The sequence below is a fragment of the Dermacentor albipictus genome, chromosome 5, assembly GCF_038994185.2.
Source record: "Dermacentor albipictus isolate Rhodes 1998 colony chromosome 5, USDA_Dalb.pri_finalv2, whole genome shotgun sequence".
Taxonomy (NCBI): domain Eukaryota; kingdom Metazoa; phylum Arthropoda; class Arachnida; order Ixodida; family Ixodidae; genus Dermacentor; species Dermacentor albipictus.
The window spans coordinates 5095777-5112418 of record NC_091825.1 but is presented as its reverse complement, the minus strand read 5'-3'; the positions used below and the strand labels follow the sequence as shown (position 1 = coordinate 5112418).

The 16642-nt window shown below is 44.6% G+C and overlaps 1 protein-coding gene across 1 annotated transcript in view; it reads left to right on the top strand.

Moving 5' to 3' along the window:
• Sod2 (superoxide dismutase 2) overlaps nt 1-16293 on the top strand; it is a 105781-nt gene extending 89488 nt beyond the window's left edge. Inside the window, exons 3-5 of the mRNA XM_065450673.2 lie at nt 4957-5073; nt 7255-7434; nt 16080-16293. Of these exons, the coding sequence (XP_065306745.1) occupies nt 4957-5073; nt 7255-7434; nt 16080-16228 (446 nt within the window). The 3' untranslated portion in view covers nt 16229-16293. The remainder of the gene's footprint in view (nt 1-4956; nt 5074-7254; nt 7435-16079) is intronic.
• Nucleotides 16294-16642: the final 349 nt, after the last annotated feature.

The window sequence follows — 16642 nt, the reverse complement described above, 5'->3', positions numbered from 1 at the left end:
GGTAACGTTGACGTTGAGGACTGACTCAGCATGTCTGAGGGTGTTAGTGAAAACAACCACTGGAACCCTACCATAATGCTTGCAAATGTAAAATTCTGCTTGGGCGGAACACTGCGTGTCTGGTTTCGGACTCATGAGGACGAGCTGTCCAGCTGGGATGCCTTCAAGGACAAGCTGACAAGCTCTGCGACCTCTTTGAAAACCCGTCTGGTTGCCAGCTGGCTGCTAAAAAGAGCTTGCTATTAGAATGCAGTCTTCCACTGAACACTGAATGCAGTCTTCCACTGAATACATGCAAGACGTGCTTGCTCTTTGTTGGAAAGCCGACGAGAAATGGCCGAGGTTGACAAAGTAGGCCATGTCCTAAAAGGGTTTGCGAACGACGCCTTCAACTTGTTGGTCTACATTGTTTCCACCATTGACATCATTGTGAAGGAATGGCACCGCCGCGAGCTGGCCAAAAGCCGCTGCTCCATTCCACAGTTCTCCCGTCTCCCAAACGCAGCTACGATGTAATCTTGCCATTGTACCTTGCCATTGTACCTTACCATTGCACCTCCCTCCAATACAAATGTGACATATATAGTTTGCTGCAAGCTCGAGGCTGCAAGTCCAGCCCCATTGCATCCGTGCCCATTTGACCACACCACTGACCAAACAGCACCAGCAATCTCCCTCATCCATGTAGTTGTATGGCAGGAATTTGCCAACCTCGGTTTTCCTGCTGCCTGCTCTGTTTCCCTACCTGATGCCAGACCGGCGCCAACAGCTGTTTGTCCCAATGACCTGTATTCTCCATGATTTTGCAACCCTATTGTGTGGAAAACTCTGGACAACAAACTAATCTGCTTCCGTTTCCACTGAATTGGCCATGTAGCTCGCCACTACCACACCTCTTTTGACTATGGAGTGATTTATCCTTATTTTTTTATGAAGTAGTGATGTGTACAAGTACCGCCGCATGGCAGATGGAAATCCACAATATTTACAACTTCACTGTGAACTACGTAATAATGAAAAGTAGACGAAACTCGGCACAGTGATAGTCGTCTTAGCGGCCAATTTCAGAATGATTTGTATTGGGATAGGTCCAATAAAACAAGAGCTACAGCCATTTTCTGTAACCATACTCCCTCTGTAGACAGCTATGGATTGACAGCAGACAGGAATTCTGCAACATTTACAACTTCACTGTGAACTAATTATGACAAGTAAATGAAACTCAGTGTAATGATAGTTGTCTTAGCGGCCAATTTCAGTAGGATTTTTTTCCAAAATACTTACGTTAGATTGAGAGCTACGGGGCGTTCATGAGAAACTGGAGATTTTTTTTTTATGTGCCCTAGTGACACAGATGGATGGACATCGACCACCGCCAGAGGGCAGCTATATACAGCTTCGATGTCAAAACCAAATTCACACAGAATTTCCTCTGGGAGTAGTCTAAATATGCAGAAGCATTGTGCCACTTGCTCTTCTCCATGCAGTCTGGTGTCATGATCGATGTAATGAAACTTGGTCAGGCTAGTACTAGCGACAGCCCAGTAGCAACATGAACTGGTGCCAACGCCAGCACAAGGAGCAGTGATGATGCAAGCAAAGTACTGCAGGTGCACTGATGATGTTCCAATCATTATAAGCCATTATCGCTCATAAGAGCCTTATCCATCTGCATCCAACCATTATGAATCGTGACCAAACGTACTCGGACAGGCGGCTTCACATAGCACCGCTGCACTGGCCACACGTTCAAACTGACCTGCGATGCCTACAAAGAGTGCCGACTGCTGACAACTTCTCGTGCTGTGTACTCGCCGCTTACTTAGCTATGAAGAGAGACTCATGGGCCCGTATCTTGAAAGCGATCTACAAAGTGGCAGAGTAGGCTTGTGCTGAAAGCTCCGCAAGCGCTGTGTTCTCGCCGCTTCGTTGGTGTTGAAGTAAGAGGCAGCGCAAAGTTGAATTCGCTCGCTGCTGCTAGTGCTCTCTCGAAAGCAGCAGTCTTTTAGGACAGATGGATGCTTTTCCCATTCAGTTAACATAAAGATGCTTACACATTTAAAAAAAAATCTCTTGGGCCACTATTCACATCCAGCGGCCACAACCAAAGGCTAGGCTCACTGTTTGGAGCATATTGGCCCTTCCTGATTTTTGCTGCCAATTTCTTGCGCTGTTTCAAGCATAATAACATTCTTTGTTGTCTAAACAATATCGGTTGTAATTACTTTATTGTTACACAATTACAGTATACTCGCTTTAAGATGAACTTATAGAGACAATGAAACATTTTCTGGGGGGAGGAGGGGGGTATGGCATAAAAATAATTTATTTAGCTGAACCTGATAGAAAACTGTTTTCAAGTGGTACTCTTGCTTGGTATCCTCCAGTCCGTGATGGACTTCTCACGCTTCTGTGCAATTTGGCGAGCAACCACAAACGATGTTATCTCACCTCATGACCTAAAAAATTCTTCTGCACCTTTGTGCTGCTGGAAATAGCTCGCTAGGGAGTTAAAACAGTAATCTGCTGCCTCACCGGTCATCAGTGCAGGCTCCAAGCTAAGCGAAAGTGGAAAGAAGTGCGCTGAATGCACAGCAAAGCAATGCAACCTAGATGAAAGTCTAGGTGACATTACGCGAAGTGGGGAAGGAGAAGCGAGGCAAAGTCGCGCTGGGTTGACCTTCTCTGGCAGTTGCTACAGTTTTCGCTGCGATACGGAGGTACTGGGTTCATGTCATGATAACATCGTCCTCGCGCACTGTACGCTGGGGGTATGAATGAAAGCGTGCCATGGTGAGCCGACATTGGTGGCTCAATCTCACGTGCGCACAAGAGAAAATGGTGGGAGAAGGAGGGGGGGGATTGTGCCATCTTTCATTGTGCGCATGCCACTGGGGAGGTAAGGAGGGGGGTGTTGTACTTCGACCACGGGCGGTTGCACTGGCTTTGGGGGCACAGTCTAGGTGGGCTGATGGCTCGTAGCTTTGCGTGCGCTGTGTTCTTGCCACCCAATTTGGGTAGAAGGGACAGACAGCGCGAAGGTCACCTTGCTCGCAGGTGCTGCCGTGATTCCTGAAGCCAGCATTTTGACGTCGAACGTCTGCGGTCATCGAGTGTGATGCATTCATGTTTACCTGTGCACGCTGACACTACGCTTTAACCTTCTATTGCATGGCATCCCATATTTGGCACATACCGGTTACCATTTCTTTTTTCGCGTGTGTGAGATTCCCAGATGAGAATGTGATACCGTCAGAGTAATTCTCATAGTTATGCGCACTTATGGGCAAGTGCTGCTATCTCTTGAGCGATACGCAAAACAGAGGTGAAGTAGATGTTGTGAAGCGACGTGAAACTCGTAGGGGGCAAACATGAGCAATTGGTATTTCTTTTTCCTCTAAAAATTTCCATCGCCGAAGCATAGAAAAATTATTTTGGCATATTTTTTGGTTTCACATATTCAAGCCAGGTATTAGTTTTCTAAATTTTATCTCCAAAGACAGCAGAGAACCCGAAATCGGTATGTGCCATATATGGCACAGTATGAATTTGAAAGACAAAATATGGTAACGTGCTGCCATCTGTTCAATAGCCTGAATCTGCAGGTCACTCTATCACAAGATGGAATTTTCTTGATTGGTACGGTGAGGGCGAATCGTCTACCAAACTGCTGCCTGAAAAGCGAAAAGGAACTGAAATGTAAAGGACGTGGTGCTTCAGAGGCACTGACAAGCACGATAGATGACGTGGAGTTATCGTATGTGCGGTGGTACGATAGCCGCCCCGTGACATTTCTGTCGAGCTTTGTTGGGAGAGATCTAGTCCAAAAGACTAAGCGCTGGTTTACCTCCGCCAAGGAATTTCGCGAAATTGATTGCCCCAGCGTAGTAAAGGTCCACAACAGGCACATGGGCGGGGTCGACCTGCTGGACTCACTGCTTGGACATTACCACATACATATCAGGTCGAAGAAATGGCACTTTCGAATTTTTACGCATATGCTAGACTTATCGGTAGTAGCAGCATGGCTATTGTACAGGAGGGTGCAGAAGCAGCTTGGAAAGAAGCAAGTACTACCGCTGGCTCAATTCAAAACAGAAATTGCAGAATGCCTTACCTCTCATACCAAGTGCCTACCCAAAAAGCGACCAGGAAGGCCTTCTAGTCAAGACATCGAATTCCAGGTTCAAGTAAAAAAAGCACAGGGACCAGTGGCCGCAATGCCACCCAAAGATGACTGATCTCACCAAGTCGGCCACTGGCCAGAATTTGATGAAAAGAAACAAATACGTAAGTGGCCATCTGGCACAAAGAAGTCGTCGGTAAGATAGAGGAAGTGCAACATTCATCTGTGCCTGAACGCAGCAAACAACTGCTTCATTTCACTCCACACATTGGGCTAAAAAGACCACCATCCGTGAAGCTTTGTTTTCCGCCCATGGCAGCAAGAGCGCTCGGCCATCTTCATGGTGTGCCATATTTGGCACAAAGCTGTATCTTTATTAATACAGTCGTTATAACTCTGAAACTTTTTGTATATGTGTTTGCTCATTCAATCAATAATAAAAGCTGAAAAAATAATTTTTAAAATGACTTTTTCATAATTCATACAATAGAGGGTTAATTTAGTAAGCGAATGTTCACAAGGGGGCATTCTACTGCGGCGGCTGCTGTGTATGGCGCAGCCATGCAAGCCCTGTCTTGAATAGGATCTGTTATGCAGACATTCTTGGCACACCAAGGGCTGATAGCCTTGTATGTGCCATAGCACCCGTATGCTTGCACGTCACCTGCATTCACGAAGTGAAACGTCACTGTCTCTTTTTGTTTCTTCCTCTTGTTTTTGCCTCTGTCCGTGGGCGATGTGTGGTACATGCCTCCAGTAGGGTGTCTGCATGTGTCTGGGATGACCAGATTGGTTTGTATGCAATGCCACTTTTTGTCTGCTTGACACAGACTGTACCCAGAGTATCATCTCGGCAGCAGCTGCGATCAAGTTTAATGGTGGTGGGCACTTGAACCACAGCATCTACTGGACAAACTTGTCGCCCAATGGTGGTGGGGAGCCCACAGGTAGGTGTCACGTGAGAGCTTTTTCATTCACCACATTTATTCTCCACAGGTAAACAATGTTGGCAGTGTCCCTTTTTACTTCATTATTTTAAGGCAGATTTATTATACCTTGTTCTAACTTAATCTCATTTGATGATTGGTATCCTTTGTGGCAAGTACTGCCCTGGTGCAGTGCAGGATAGCCTACACATCAGCACACGCAAAGGGAAGAATCATGCAGATGCGGTCCTTCAAATGTGTTTTCTTGAGAATTCAAACGGTTTTCACTCACAATTATTGCTCGTGCCGCTTGCAAGAACTCAAATTCAAAATCTCCAGAGTGTGACCCACCCCCACAGGGGCGTCGTGTAAGCAAGCATTTGATATGTTGCGACCTCACATTTGCAAACACATGAGGGTTGGACTCTCCCGCGTGTGCGCGGCTTAGCCGTTTTCGGGGAAAAAAGGATCCTGGGAGTTGAGCCGGTGCCGGTTGCTTGGACCTTTGTGGCCCCTCGGCAGAGGCAATGCACCTCTTAGGCCTTGGGTTCACGTAGACGGTACCCTCGGACTGACCCAACCGGAGGAAATTGGTAGTTACCTTTTCCTTTCCTTCTACAATCTTCGTCTTTCTCTCTTACTTTCAATCTTTCCTGTCTTCTAATCACTTCCATTTACTCCCAACTTTCCAGGCAGCAAGGGTTAACCTTGTGTGTCATAACCACCTTTGACAATGAGCAAAACGAGAACAAAGTGAAAGCAGGAGCCAACGTTTCGACAAGTGGACTTGTCTTCTTCGAGGCAGCTGAAACGACGATCAAATTGATGCACAAAATGGCAGGATCGGTGTGAAAGCTTCGTTGAAAGAAAGGGCCAAATGTAGAAGAATGTATTTCTTCTACATCGGCCCGATGTAGAAGAAATACATTCTTCTACATTTGGCCCTTTCTTTCAACGAAGCTTTCACACCGATCCTGCCATTTTGTGCGTCAACTTGATCGCCGTCTCAGCTTGCCAGTCTCGAGTGGCGCCAATCCTGTCGTTTGTGTTCTTCTGTCCTGGTCTATTGCACCTTGCTCTTTACACATTCAAGCATGAACCAACTAGCCCAAGCAAGAGTTTTACTCAAAAGATGGGTCCCATGGTGGAAGGATGATTGCAGACAATTATGAAGGAGACAAAATAAAGCTTGGGGCAAACTACGTGAATGTCCTACGGCTGAAAATCTAATAAAATTTAAACATGTTAAATCCCAGGGAAGGATACAGGATGACAGGCAAAGAGGGCAAGCTGGGAGAGGTTTTCCTTGGGTATAAATTCGTATACTCAAGAGTAAAATATATAGGACGGGCTAAGAAAGCTAAAGGGACGAAAAATCCATCTGTTATCCCTAGTGAACGACGAAGCGAATAGCTTGGAACACCAAACTGATTCTTTTGGCGAACACTTCGAGCACATATCTAGTTCCAGTCATTATTCCGAGGCATTCCCACAAAGAAATAGCAGAGCACAAGACCATCAACCGAAAATACAGACAGAACAAATCCTATAACATCCCTTCTAACATCGACGAGTTGCGAGCCTCCTTGACTGCATGTCAAAGCTCTCTACCTAGACCAGACAGAACCATGTATGACATGATTAAACACCTCCACAGTGGCACTCAAATAACGCTGCTCACACTTTTCAATGCTGTATGGGCTGCTTGGCACTTTCCTGTCACATGGAGAGAATCCCTCACGGTTCCAGTTGTAAAACAAGGTCAAAGTCCCACATTAGTAATAAGTTACTGCCCTATGCACTCAAAAGTGCAAGGAGGTCATATTCATAGATTATGCAAAAATACTTTCTAATGAAGAACTGTTTAGAATGTCTTTCCACGAACAGCTTGGGAGTGTAACAGATTGCCATTTTCAGTGGTCTATTTTGTGCTTTGTAATGGAATGTTACTGTCCACTATGATTTCCTCTGCATGTTAAAGTGTGCGTAAATTCTAGGTTTCCTTACTGTTTTGTAATTTTGCTTTTTGTATTTTTCTCAAAATTAACGTTGATTGTTAGCCATGAACCCACTTGATGTCATGTACTATGGCCACTGTGAGGCCTTTAATGTACTATGGGTATTGGATCAATAAATAAAATGTTTCCTCGCCATTCACACACCAGTGGTGCCATGAAAACTTGACCCAAATGTGGTGCGCAGGTGACTTGCTGGAGGCAATCAGGGAGGACTTTGGAAGCTTTGAGGCTCTCAAGACCCTGATGTCTGCCCGTGCAGTAGGGGTACAGGGCTCTGGCTGGGCCTGGCTTGGCTACAACCCCAAGACGCAGAAGCTACAAGTGGCCAACACTTTCAACCAGGACTCCCTCATTGATGCTGAAGGTCAGTGGACCTTACCGAAGAGGCTGGCAATGTGTCATTGGAACATATATTCCTCCTCTGATCTTTTGTGTGGTCCCTGACCTTTACTGTATTGCACAAAAGCAGTTTTATAATTTGCTTCAAAATCCATGCTCTTTAAGATGGATGTTTTTTTTGCATGGAGGACATGACGGGGGCCTTCTCGGTATTAAATAGTTGTTTTACTCTGGATACTTGTTTATCATTTGATGATTGTAGCAGCTTCTATTGCTAGAATAGCAGCCTTGCGCTTGTTGGTTTTCCATACTGGTGTTAACAGTGCAAAACGTAACAGATGTGGGCAAATGTATAAGAAGCCATGTTTCTTTCAGCTAAACTAAAAGTCGGCGCTCGTGGTGTCGACTTTTCGTGTCCTGTCCCTTTTACGTTTCGCACTGTTAACGCCAAGCTTCCACTAGACAGGTATAATTTTTATTTATGTGTTTAACAGAAAAAAAGAGATATTGAGGCATTATGGTTGGGTGCCAGATCTGGGATGTCTAACCATAATCGATCAAAATGCCCCCTGTTCCTCAATTACTTCACTTTCAAAACGGTACTCAGCTCTAGTCCTGCTCTAATCTTGCCAGAACTGCGAATTAGTGACAACAAGGTTGCTTTCTTTCATTGCCACGTGCTAACAAGTAAAAAAGGATTCTAGCTATGCGCCCACCGACATTGACAAAATGAACAGCAAATCATCTAGTTTAATTGCAGCTTTTGAAGTTGACTTCGAGAATGACTCAACTGAAAAAAACTGCCATTTTTTTTTTGTGACAAACTAAAGGAAACAAATCACGCACATACACAAATGAGCAATACTTTGGTTTACTTGCAGTGTAAAAAATGCTTAAAGGGACACTGAAGGCAAATTCTAAGCCAACCTAAAGTGATATTTTAATGCTTGAAAACTTCCAAGGCATCAGTATTATCAAGAGCAGCACTTTTGTAAATGATAAATTGAGGTAAATTTAGCACGTCATTTGAGACTGTCGGGACATACTAGTTCTTTGCGCCACGATGTCTTCATGCCTCATTATAATTGTGTTACAGTACTCAACCAGTGATAGTATAAAAGGCATTGCATTGTATTTTAACACAGTACAAAATACCACTTGTGCACTTATTCGATTCTTCAAAAAAGAACTTAACGACATCACCCGAGCCCTGCGGTGGCTCTGCTGGCACTTGTGCTAACAGCAAGCACCAGCCATCTGTCACTAGATGCTGGCTTTCAGGCACTGCTTTACTCCCCAACAGCTTGTCAATTCACAAGCTCATTCTAATTCACAACTCTAATTCGAAATTTCAGATAATTCAAAGTAGCCGCTGAAGTTTGTCCAACAATGTATTGAAAGCAATATGTAATGCATCACGCTAATCGACACTCAAATCCGCACCGCCACCGATAATTCCAACTCCGTGCCATCGTGAATGGGGAGAGTGCTAGTGTACGGGAGCACGTTGGCGATGCTGGCGTCGCCACGCGGGCCACCCAGCTTTGCTCTTTCCATCTGCGACCCTTTGTTTAGGCCCGAGTGAAGAGAGACTCGTTTGCACCAGGCCAGGCACAGCCAATGCCTTTGTTGCAGGTCAGTTCTCTCCCTCTTTCAAGACCTTTAAGCTAAGAAGGCAGACGTGGCGATGCATGTTTCTTTTTCTTTCTTTTTTTTCATTTTACATCTTGGAGGCTATGCTTTTTCTCTACAAGGTGTTCTGCCGAGAAGCAGCTCCAGGTAATGTAGAAAAATATGGTGGCCTGTCTGAGCTTTTAGTTTTGAGCTCAAGTAGTGTTAGATCAGCTAATTGACACAACTCCATTGGAGAATGGATGTGGCGATATTTATTAAATATAAACCTGGCAGCTAGCCTCTGTATTCGGTCAAGTTCAGAACAGTTAGTTATGATGTGTGGGACCCGAACAATTTTAACATATTCTATAATCGGTCTAACTAGAGTTTTGTAAGCAAGACATTTAATTTCAGGGGTAGCCCGATTGAGGTTCTGCCTCAAAGACCACGGGGCTTTAAGCGATTTGATGCACATATTTTCTGTGTTTGTATTCCAGCGTAAATCTGATGTAAAAATTAAACCCAAGTATTTGTGTTTTTCAATGTTCTCAAGTTTGTTGTCATCGATGTAGTATGAGTAACTAAGGGTATGCTTTTTGCGTAAAATAGACATAGAGACTGATTTTTGAGGGTTTATGGCCATTTGCCAATCATCACACCATTTTCCAATTTTTGTAGATTTGAGTTAAGTTCTTCTTGGTCTTGTCTTCATTGAATTTTGTTATAAATGATGCAGTTGTTGGCAAACAAGCACAACGGTACAGTGATGTCAGTAGGCATATGATTAATAAATACGAGAAATAAGAGTGGTCCTAGTACTGTACGCTGAGGTACACAAGACTACAATGAGGGTACAGACTGGCAGTTTCCAATTTGAACATACTGTTCTCTGAAATGAAGGTAAGATGTGAACAATTTTGTGATTGCGGGATTTTTAAATATGGCGTCTATCTTGTATAATATCTTAGGATGAGGAACTTTATCAAACGCCTTCGCAAAGACTAGGTACACAATGTTGGTTTGGCCACGTGAATTAATGGTTTGGAAGAGGTCAAGTACAATTTCTATAAGTTCAGTTGTCATGGAGAGTTTTCTTCTGAACCCATGTTGACGGCTGTATAATACCTTATGGTAATCTAGATATTTAATTAAATGTTTTGAAACAATATGCTCCAGTAATTGTGAACACGCACTGGTAAGGGAAATTGGCCGTAGTTTCTGATGTCTGCTGTTGAGCTGCCTTTGTGTATGGGTACAATTTTGGCACGCTTCCAAAGACTGGGGAAACAGCTGGTAGTAATAGATGAATGAAATATAATGGCAAGATATTTTGCAACCCACTCCGCATACCTGTACAAGAATTCATTGAGTATTTCGTGTGGTCTGGGCGATTTCTTTATATTAATGTTTAGGAGCAAGTAAAGAATTCCTCCTTCACTAAATGCTATATCGTCTATTGGGGCCCTATCGGAGGTATCTACGAAGTGCAGAACCGTACTGCTATCTTACGTAAAAACAGACGAGAAAAACTCACTAAAGGTGTCAACTTGTTTATTATCATTTTGGCTCGCATTCACATGTGGTCGCTTATCCTTAAGATTAACATAGCGCCAAAATTTCCCGGGGGCTTCTGCAAGAAATTTCGTGTGTGGTGCTATGAAACCTGTCCTTGCTCTCCTTAAATAGTTGTTTTAACTGTTTACTTAGATGACAAATGGGTTCCTTATATTGTGAAGTGGGGTTTTGCGAACAGGCTTTTCATTTCCTTTTCAGTTTCCTTTTAATATGTGTAATTTCTCTCGTCATCCAAGTTTTCTTCCTAACAATGTTGCGCGGCGTTTGGGGACAAAACGTTCGATGCACTGTCGTAATAGGTTCAAAAAGTGTTGCACAGTAGGCCTGTGCTGGCTCCGCAATGGTGATATATTAAAAACTGGTCAAGGGACTGTTCTAAGAAGTCAAGTGCACCAACGTCATCGACAGCATGAAAATTTAGAAGGAACTTCTTTGAATCAGTGCTAGGTATGTCCGTAGTTCTGTAGTAGCATTAAAAGATAACCACATTATGGTCCGATAGACCCTCTGCAACTTCACGGTAAACCAAGTCCAGAATTGAGGACGTTGTTCCGCATACTCGTGTGTAATTCGTTAAAACCTGGGTTAGCTCGTAAGAAAATGCAAGCTCTAGAAGCTGTTCACAACTGGCAACTTCTACCGGTCCAGGGTAATGGGACAGCCAATCAATCCCTGGTAAGTTAAAGTCCCCTAGGTTCAGAATGTTACCACCTTGGTGCAGATTCGAATCCATAAAGTTCCTAAGTTGAAACAACGCATATATAGAGCAACCAAGGGGAGGGGGGGGGGGAGTACACACCACCTATGAAAACTGTGCAACTGCCTAAGTTAGTTTTAATCCAGACTGCTTCAATTTCACTCTCAACTGGCAGAATCATGAATGAAACGTTGCTTTTAATCATAATGGCAACACCACCACCCCTTCTTCCTCTATCTTTTCTTATTACTGCGTACCCAGAAGGTGTTATTTCCGCATCGCTTATGTCAATGTGTAACCATGTTTCTGTAATGACCAGGATGTCTGGGTCATTTTCCAAAACTGCACATTCCAAAGCATCAGCCTTGTTCACCAGGATTCTGGCATTTAAATTTATTATCTTAAAAGCAGAGGGTTCTGGGTGATAAGTTCATGCCGTAGTTTTATCGGGAGAGGCGTGCCACTTGCTCTGCTCGTTTGTTACGTCATTCTTTCTTGTCTTCTTCCGATGATTTCCAAAGTTTCTTGCGGAGATCAACGACTCGCCTGGAGAAGTCTTCATTAATGCTAAATTGTGTACCTTTGAGTTTGCTGCAGTTGCTCAAAATTCTAATTATATCCCTGAAGTCCATAACTCTAAGAATAATTGGACGACTTTGACCAGGGATTTTCTTTCCTAACCTGTGTATTTGTTTGATCTATTTTAGTTTCTGTTTTAGTATACCTCCAAAGATGTTCCCGTTCATCTTCTTCATTAAAATCTCATATGTTTCAGATTCTTCCTCCTCCTCTACTCCTCTTACGATGAGATCATTTCGCCTAGAGTGGTTATCCAAGTCCTCAGTTTGTCTTCTCAAGGCAGCCACATCCACATGTAGTGTCGTAACAACTTTCCGCTTTGGCAAGCCTGTTCTCAATTTGGTCCATGCTCTGTAACTTCTTCTTGATATCAACAAGTTTACTCTGAATTTGCATTACGTTTAATTCCGATGATGCCTGCTTTTGTTGAATTTCGGTAATTTTTGACAAAATTTCTTTTTGGTTCTGAAGCATTTCTTTAACCATATCTTCCAGTAGAGGCCCCAGGGTTTTCTTCTACATCTCCGAAAGCATAAGTAACAGGCTTGCCATTGAAAACGCATCATTCAAACAATCCAGCACTATTTGTGGACACGGCAACACAATAAGACGTGAGGAATTGCTAGAAAAGCCTGTTTTTCGACCACCAACCTGTCATCGTCACGAAGTGACGTGTCCACTGAAGAGAGCAGGCACTGGTAGCTCTTTTAAACCTGACAGCGAGGCAATCCACTTATCAGTGAGTGACGTCATCGTAGCTTTGCGCGATCCTCCGTAGGCATCATGCACACATGTAGCAGCTGAGATTGTTGGGGGCATAGGAAAGGTGCCGAAAGCATTGTCGAAACGAAGTGGCATTAGAGCTCCCGATTCAGCGCCACGCCAGAAGCATCCATCGCTTGTCGAAATCGTTGTTCCCGAGGCCGAAGCGAGAATAAAGGCTGTTTCACATGGCACGATTGGGGCGAAAAAAATCGTTCTGCCGCGCACGTCGCAGAGCGATTTTCACTCACAACTTTCACATGTGTTTGCGGCAGCGCGATATCCGTCACAGCGATGTGCAAGGTTGCCTCTTGCTCACAAAGTATCCATGCCTGCATCGTTAAATAAAAACAACATGAAAACTAGTCAAATATCTGAATTTTCCTATGTTTATTCGATAATAGAATAGGTACACCATTTTTAACGTTTAAAAGGGTTGAGACTTTACGACAGCTTGCAGATACAGTGAGTGAGGCGCTGCACAACACCGCAAGTATGAGCGTGCGGCTTGCGCGGCGTCGGTGGGGTGGTTCCATTGTTACAATGGAAGCCGCAACTTCTATTCCTGGATGAGTATTTGCTTTTGCAAAAGAACGAACTACTGTTGAGTGTGCATGTATATAAGCAGCTGGCGCGATTTGTAGGGATAAATAGGTTGACGACGGTGGCAATCAAGTGGGTACGTGTCTTATGTTGAAGCGGCGTCCTTCTCCCGATCTGGATAACGTGCAGCTTCTCCTTTCAAACGAATTGTGTAAGCGAAAGAAAAAAAAAATGTACGAAGCTCCTAAGCCGCAAACGCTGGTGGGTACGCCCTAAACATAGCTAGAACTGACGTGCGACATTGCCCCACAGAGCTACCAACGCGCGGTGAAACACGCGTTGCCCCTCCCACATCGCGCTGATCACTGCGACTGAGCGACGGCGCGACCAACTTGTTAGAATCCAGTCGCGGAGAGCCCATGACGTCGTGGTGGTCGCTGAGCGACGGAATTCGCTGTGTCGCTGACTGAAAATCGCGCCATGTGAAACAGCCTTAAGGCATCCAGCAGCAATCTGCACGAAGAACGACACATTCGGTGTCATCGTCACAGCACAGTTGCCGTGTCCGCTTAAGCATGCATTCGGTGAACAAGGTCGGCTGCATCATGACTGGCGACGAGGAAGCGGCAGGGAGTCCTTTATCTCATCGGCAGCACTCAGCTAGCAGTATGCATTTTCGCAGTCATCCGACAAGAGCCGACCTTGTTCACCGAATGCACGCTTGCGAGCAACACGATACCACTGTGCAAGTGCTCCGTCACGTGGCTTTTTTTCATATTTCGTGGCCTGTCTTTGCAACCCAGAAAAAAGGACTACATGAAACGTATCGTAAAGGAAACAACTCGATCGGTGATATCTGAAGGTGCTGTACAAATCTGCGTATCATGCCTGGGGTTTTCAGCCAATAATTCAAAAGTAGGGTCAATAAACTTCACTAATTAATGAGTTATGGGGAAAACAAAAAATTGTGTTACTGTAGGCTATTGCAAATAGTATGCATTCGATTCAATTAGCTTCCGACGGGCCTTTCATTTTCAATTCTTGGCTCAAGTTATGTGGGACACCCTGTATATATACAGTCGAACCCACTTATGACAATATTCAAGTGCCACGAAAATTTCACTGGTATAACCGATAATTGTTATAACCAGGTTGCATAAAAAAAATCAAAATAGGGGGATGGCAAAGCTGATGTGAGAAAACTGTAATGGCAGGGAGGCTAGAGCACCTCCCCACCACCTCCCTTCATCCGGCTGCTGGTTGTGTTCACTCGTTTAACTGCTTCCTGTGCGCTCCGATCGCGTGTAGCAAGCCGTGGTCATCATCATCATCATCATCAGCCTGGCTATGCCCACTGCAGGGCAAAGGCCTCTCCCATACTTCTCCAACTACCCTGGTCACATGCTAATTGTGGCCATGTTCTCCCTGCAAACTTCTTAATCTCATCCGCCCATCTAACTTTCTGCCGCCCCCTGCTACACTTCCCTTCTCTTGGAATCCTGTCCGTAACCCTTAATGACCATTTGTTATCTTCCCTCCTCCACGGTAGTTGACATTAAAGCATGGCACTGCTATAACAATGCAAAGTAGGGTCACGGGTGGCAAGTTATATGTGAGCACTGCCGAGGCATCACTTTGGTGGCCTCAAAAGGGGCCTTTTGAAAATTGCAAGACGGTTGCTATGGCAACCTCTCAGATTGAGAAATCCAGAAGAAATGCTGAGATGAGATCTCTAGAAGTGTTTTGCCACATACTTCTCACTGGCTTGCATGAGAATACCCTATTTATTTTATTTATTTATGATACCCTCAGGGCCAAAGGCATTACCGTCAGCCTTGCATGCTTTTACGCAAAGCTTGCCGACATCCTTCTCCAAAGCATCCAGGTGCTCCACGTAGTACTCCTCGTGAAAACGAAGCCCCGGAGAGACTGAATCATCTGCCAGGCCTCCTTTGAGGACAACGTTGAGGCAGCATGCCCTACTGCATCATCACTGCTATCACCATCTGCTGCAAGCATGTTTGCGACGATCGTCTCATCAGTTAGAAGCAGTTAGTTTCCCAATCTATAGCCGTGCGCTTTTCACCGGCAACGTGGTGCATTGTCGATGATCAGCAGGCGGATCAGCCATCTTCCGTTTCGGCGGCGAGTCGAACAAGGCTGAGAAACTGCATGGCCAGCAACGATTTTGACACAACCAACAAAGACGAACGCGAGTGATTAAGCTGCTTGAAGAGCTGCACTGAATGAGGAGTCAGCGAACAACATGCAAGCAATCTGCGAGCAGCGCATTTGGTGCAGTCCATTTGTGTTTCGAAGGGTGGGGTGGCGCAAAACTGTGGGCACAGCCCATTCATGTTCGGAGGGGCGGAAGGGGGACAGGAGAGAGCACGGAGATGGCTGGAAAAAGAGTGCGCTGCAGCTGTTGAAGCAACAGCCCATTGTCCAGCACCTCAAATTTCTCGTTTTCTTTCTTTCTTGTCAAGAATTTCGCATTTCACTACCTTTTGGCTTGGACACCCAGCAGCCAGACTTCATCGTTATAACCGGTAGTGCGGCATTGGGGCATTGTAGTAAGTGGGTTATTTCGCCATGGAAAGCATACAGAAGTTGACAGTGCAGCAGCTTCTCATTGTTATAACCAATGTATTGTTCAAACAGGTATCGTTATAAGTGGCTTCGACTGTATTCGCACGCCCCTACTTATCATGTAATACTTCGTTCTTTGCAAAGCAAAGCAGACAAGGTTTATTTTTTGAAGCGATGTGGACTGCTTACTGGTGTCAGCGCAAGATTGAGGAAATATTGTTGGAGATTTTACCATTTTGTATAATTAACATGACATTATAGTGCCGCTGAAGTAAATTGTTCTTTACTGATGCATGGCTTTCTCTTTGCAGGGCTGGTGCCCTTGTTTACAATAGACGTCTGGGAGCATGCATACTACCTGCAGTACAAGAATGTGCGACCAGACTACGTCAAGGCCATCTGGGACATTGCCAACTGGGAAAATGTTGCTGTGAGGCTGCAGAAGGCACGCAGCCAATGAGATCCTAGCCCTTCACCTTTAGGTGTTTACTTTTGACTGATCAATAAATAGCTTGAAGTGATGAAGCTAGCACATTCAATTTGGCACGACTGCAGCCATTTTCCATTCCCATATGATTTACACAAAGAGTGCTCATATATTTCTTCTTGTGCTATGTGCAACATGGCAAAAAAACACATGGACAAACCAATCGTGAGCAGACTTGCAACTTGTTTATTTTGTAACAGCGCACGTAATGGTAACATATGGCGAAGGCAATGATCGAGGAGGAATACAGTGAAAGTCGCTGATGCTTGCAAAAGCCAGTCTGAAAGATTGCAGATGTTCACAGTAGATTCTGCACAAAAGCAATTTCCTTCTTGAACAATATTGAATAGTGCAGCACGGCAAAAGAACCAAATGCTTTACCACGAG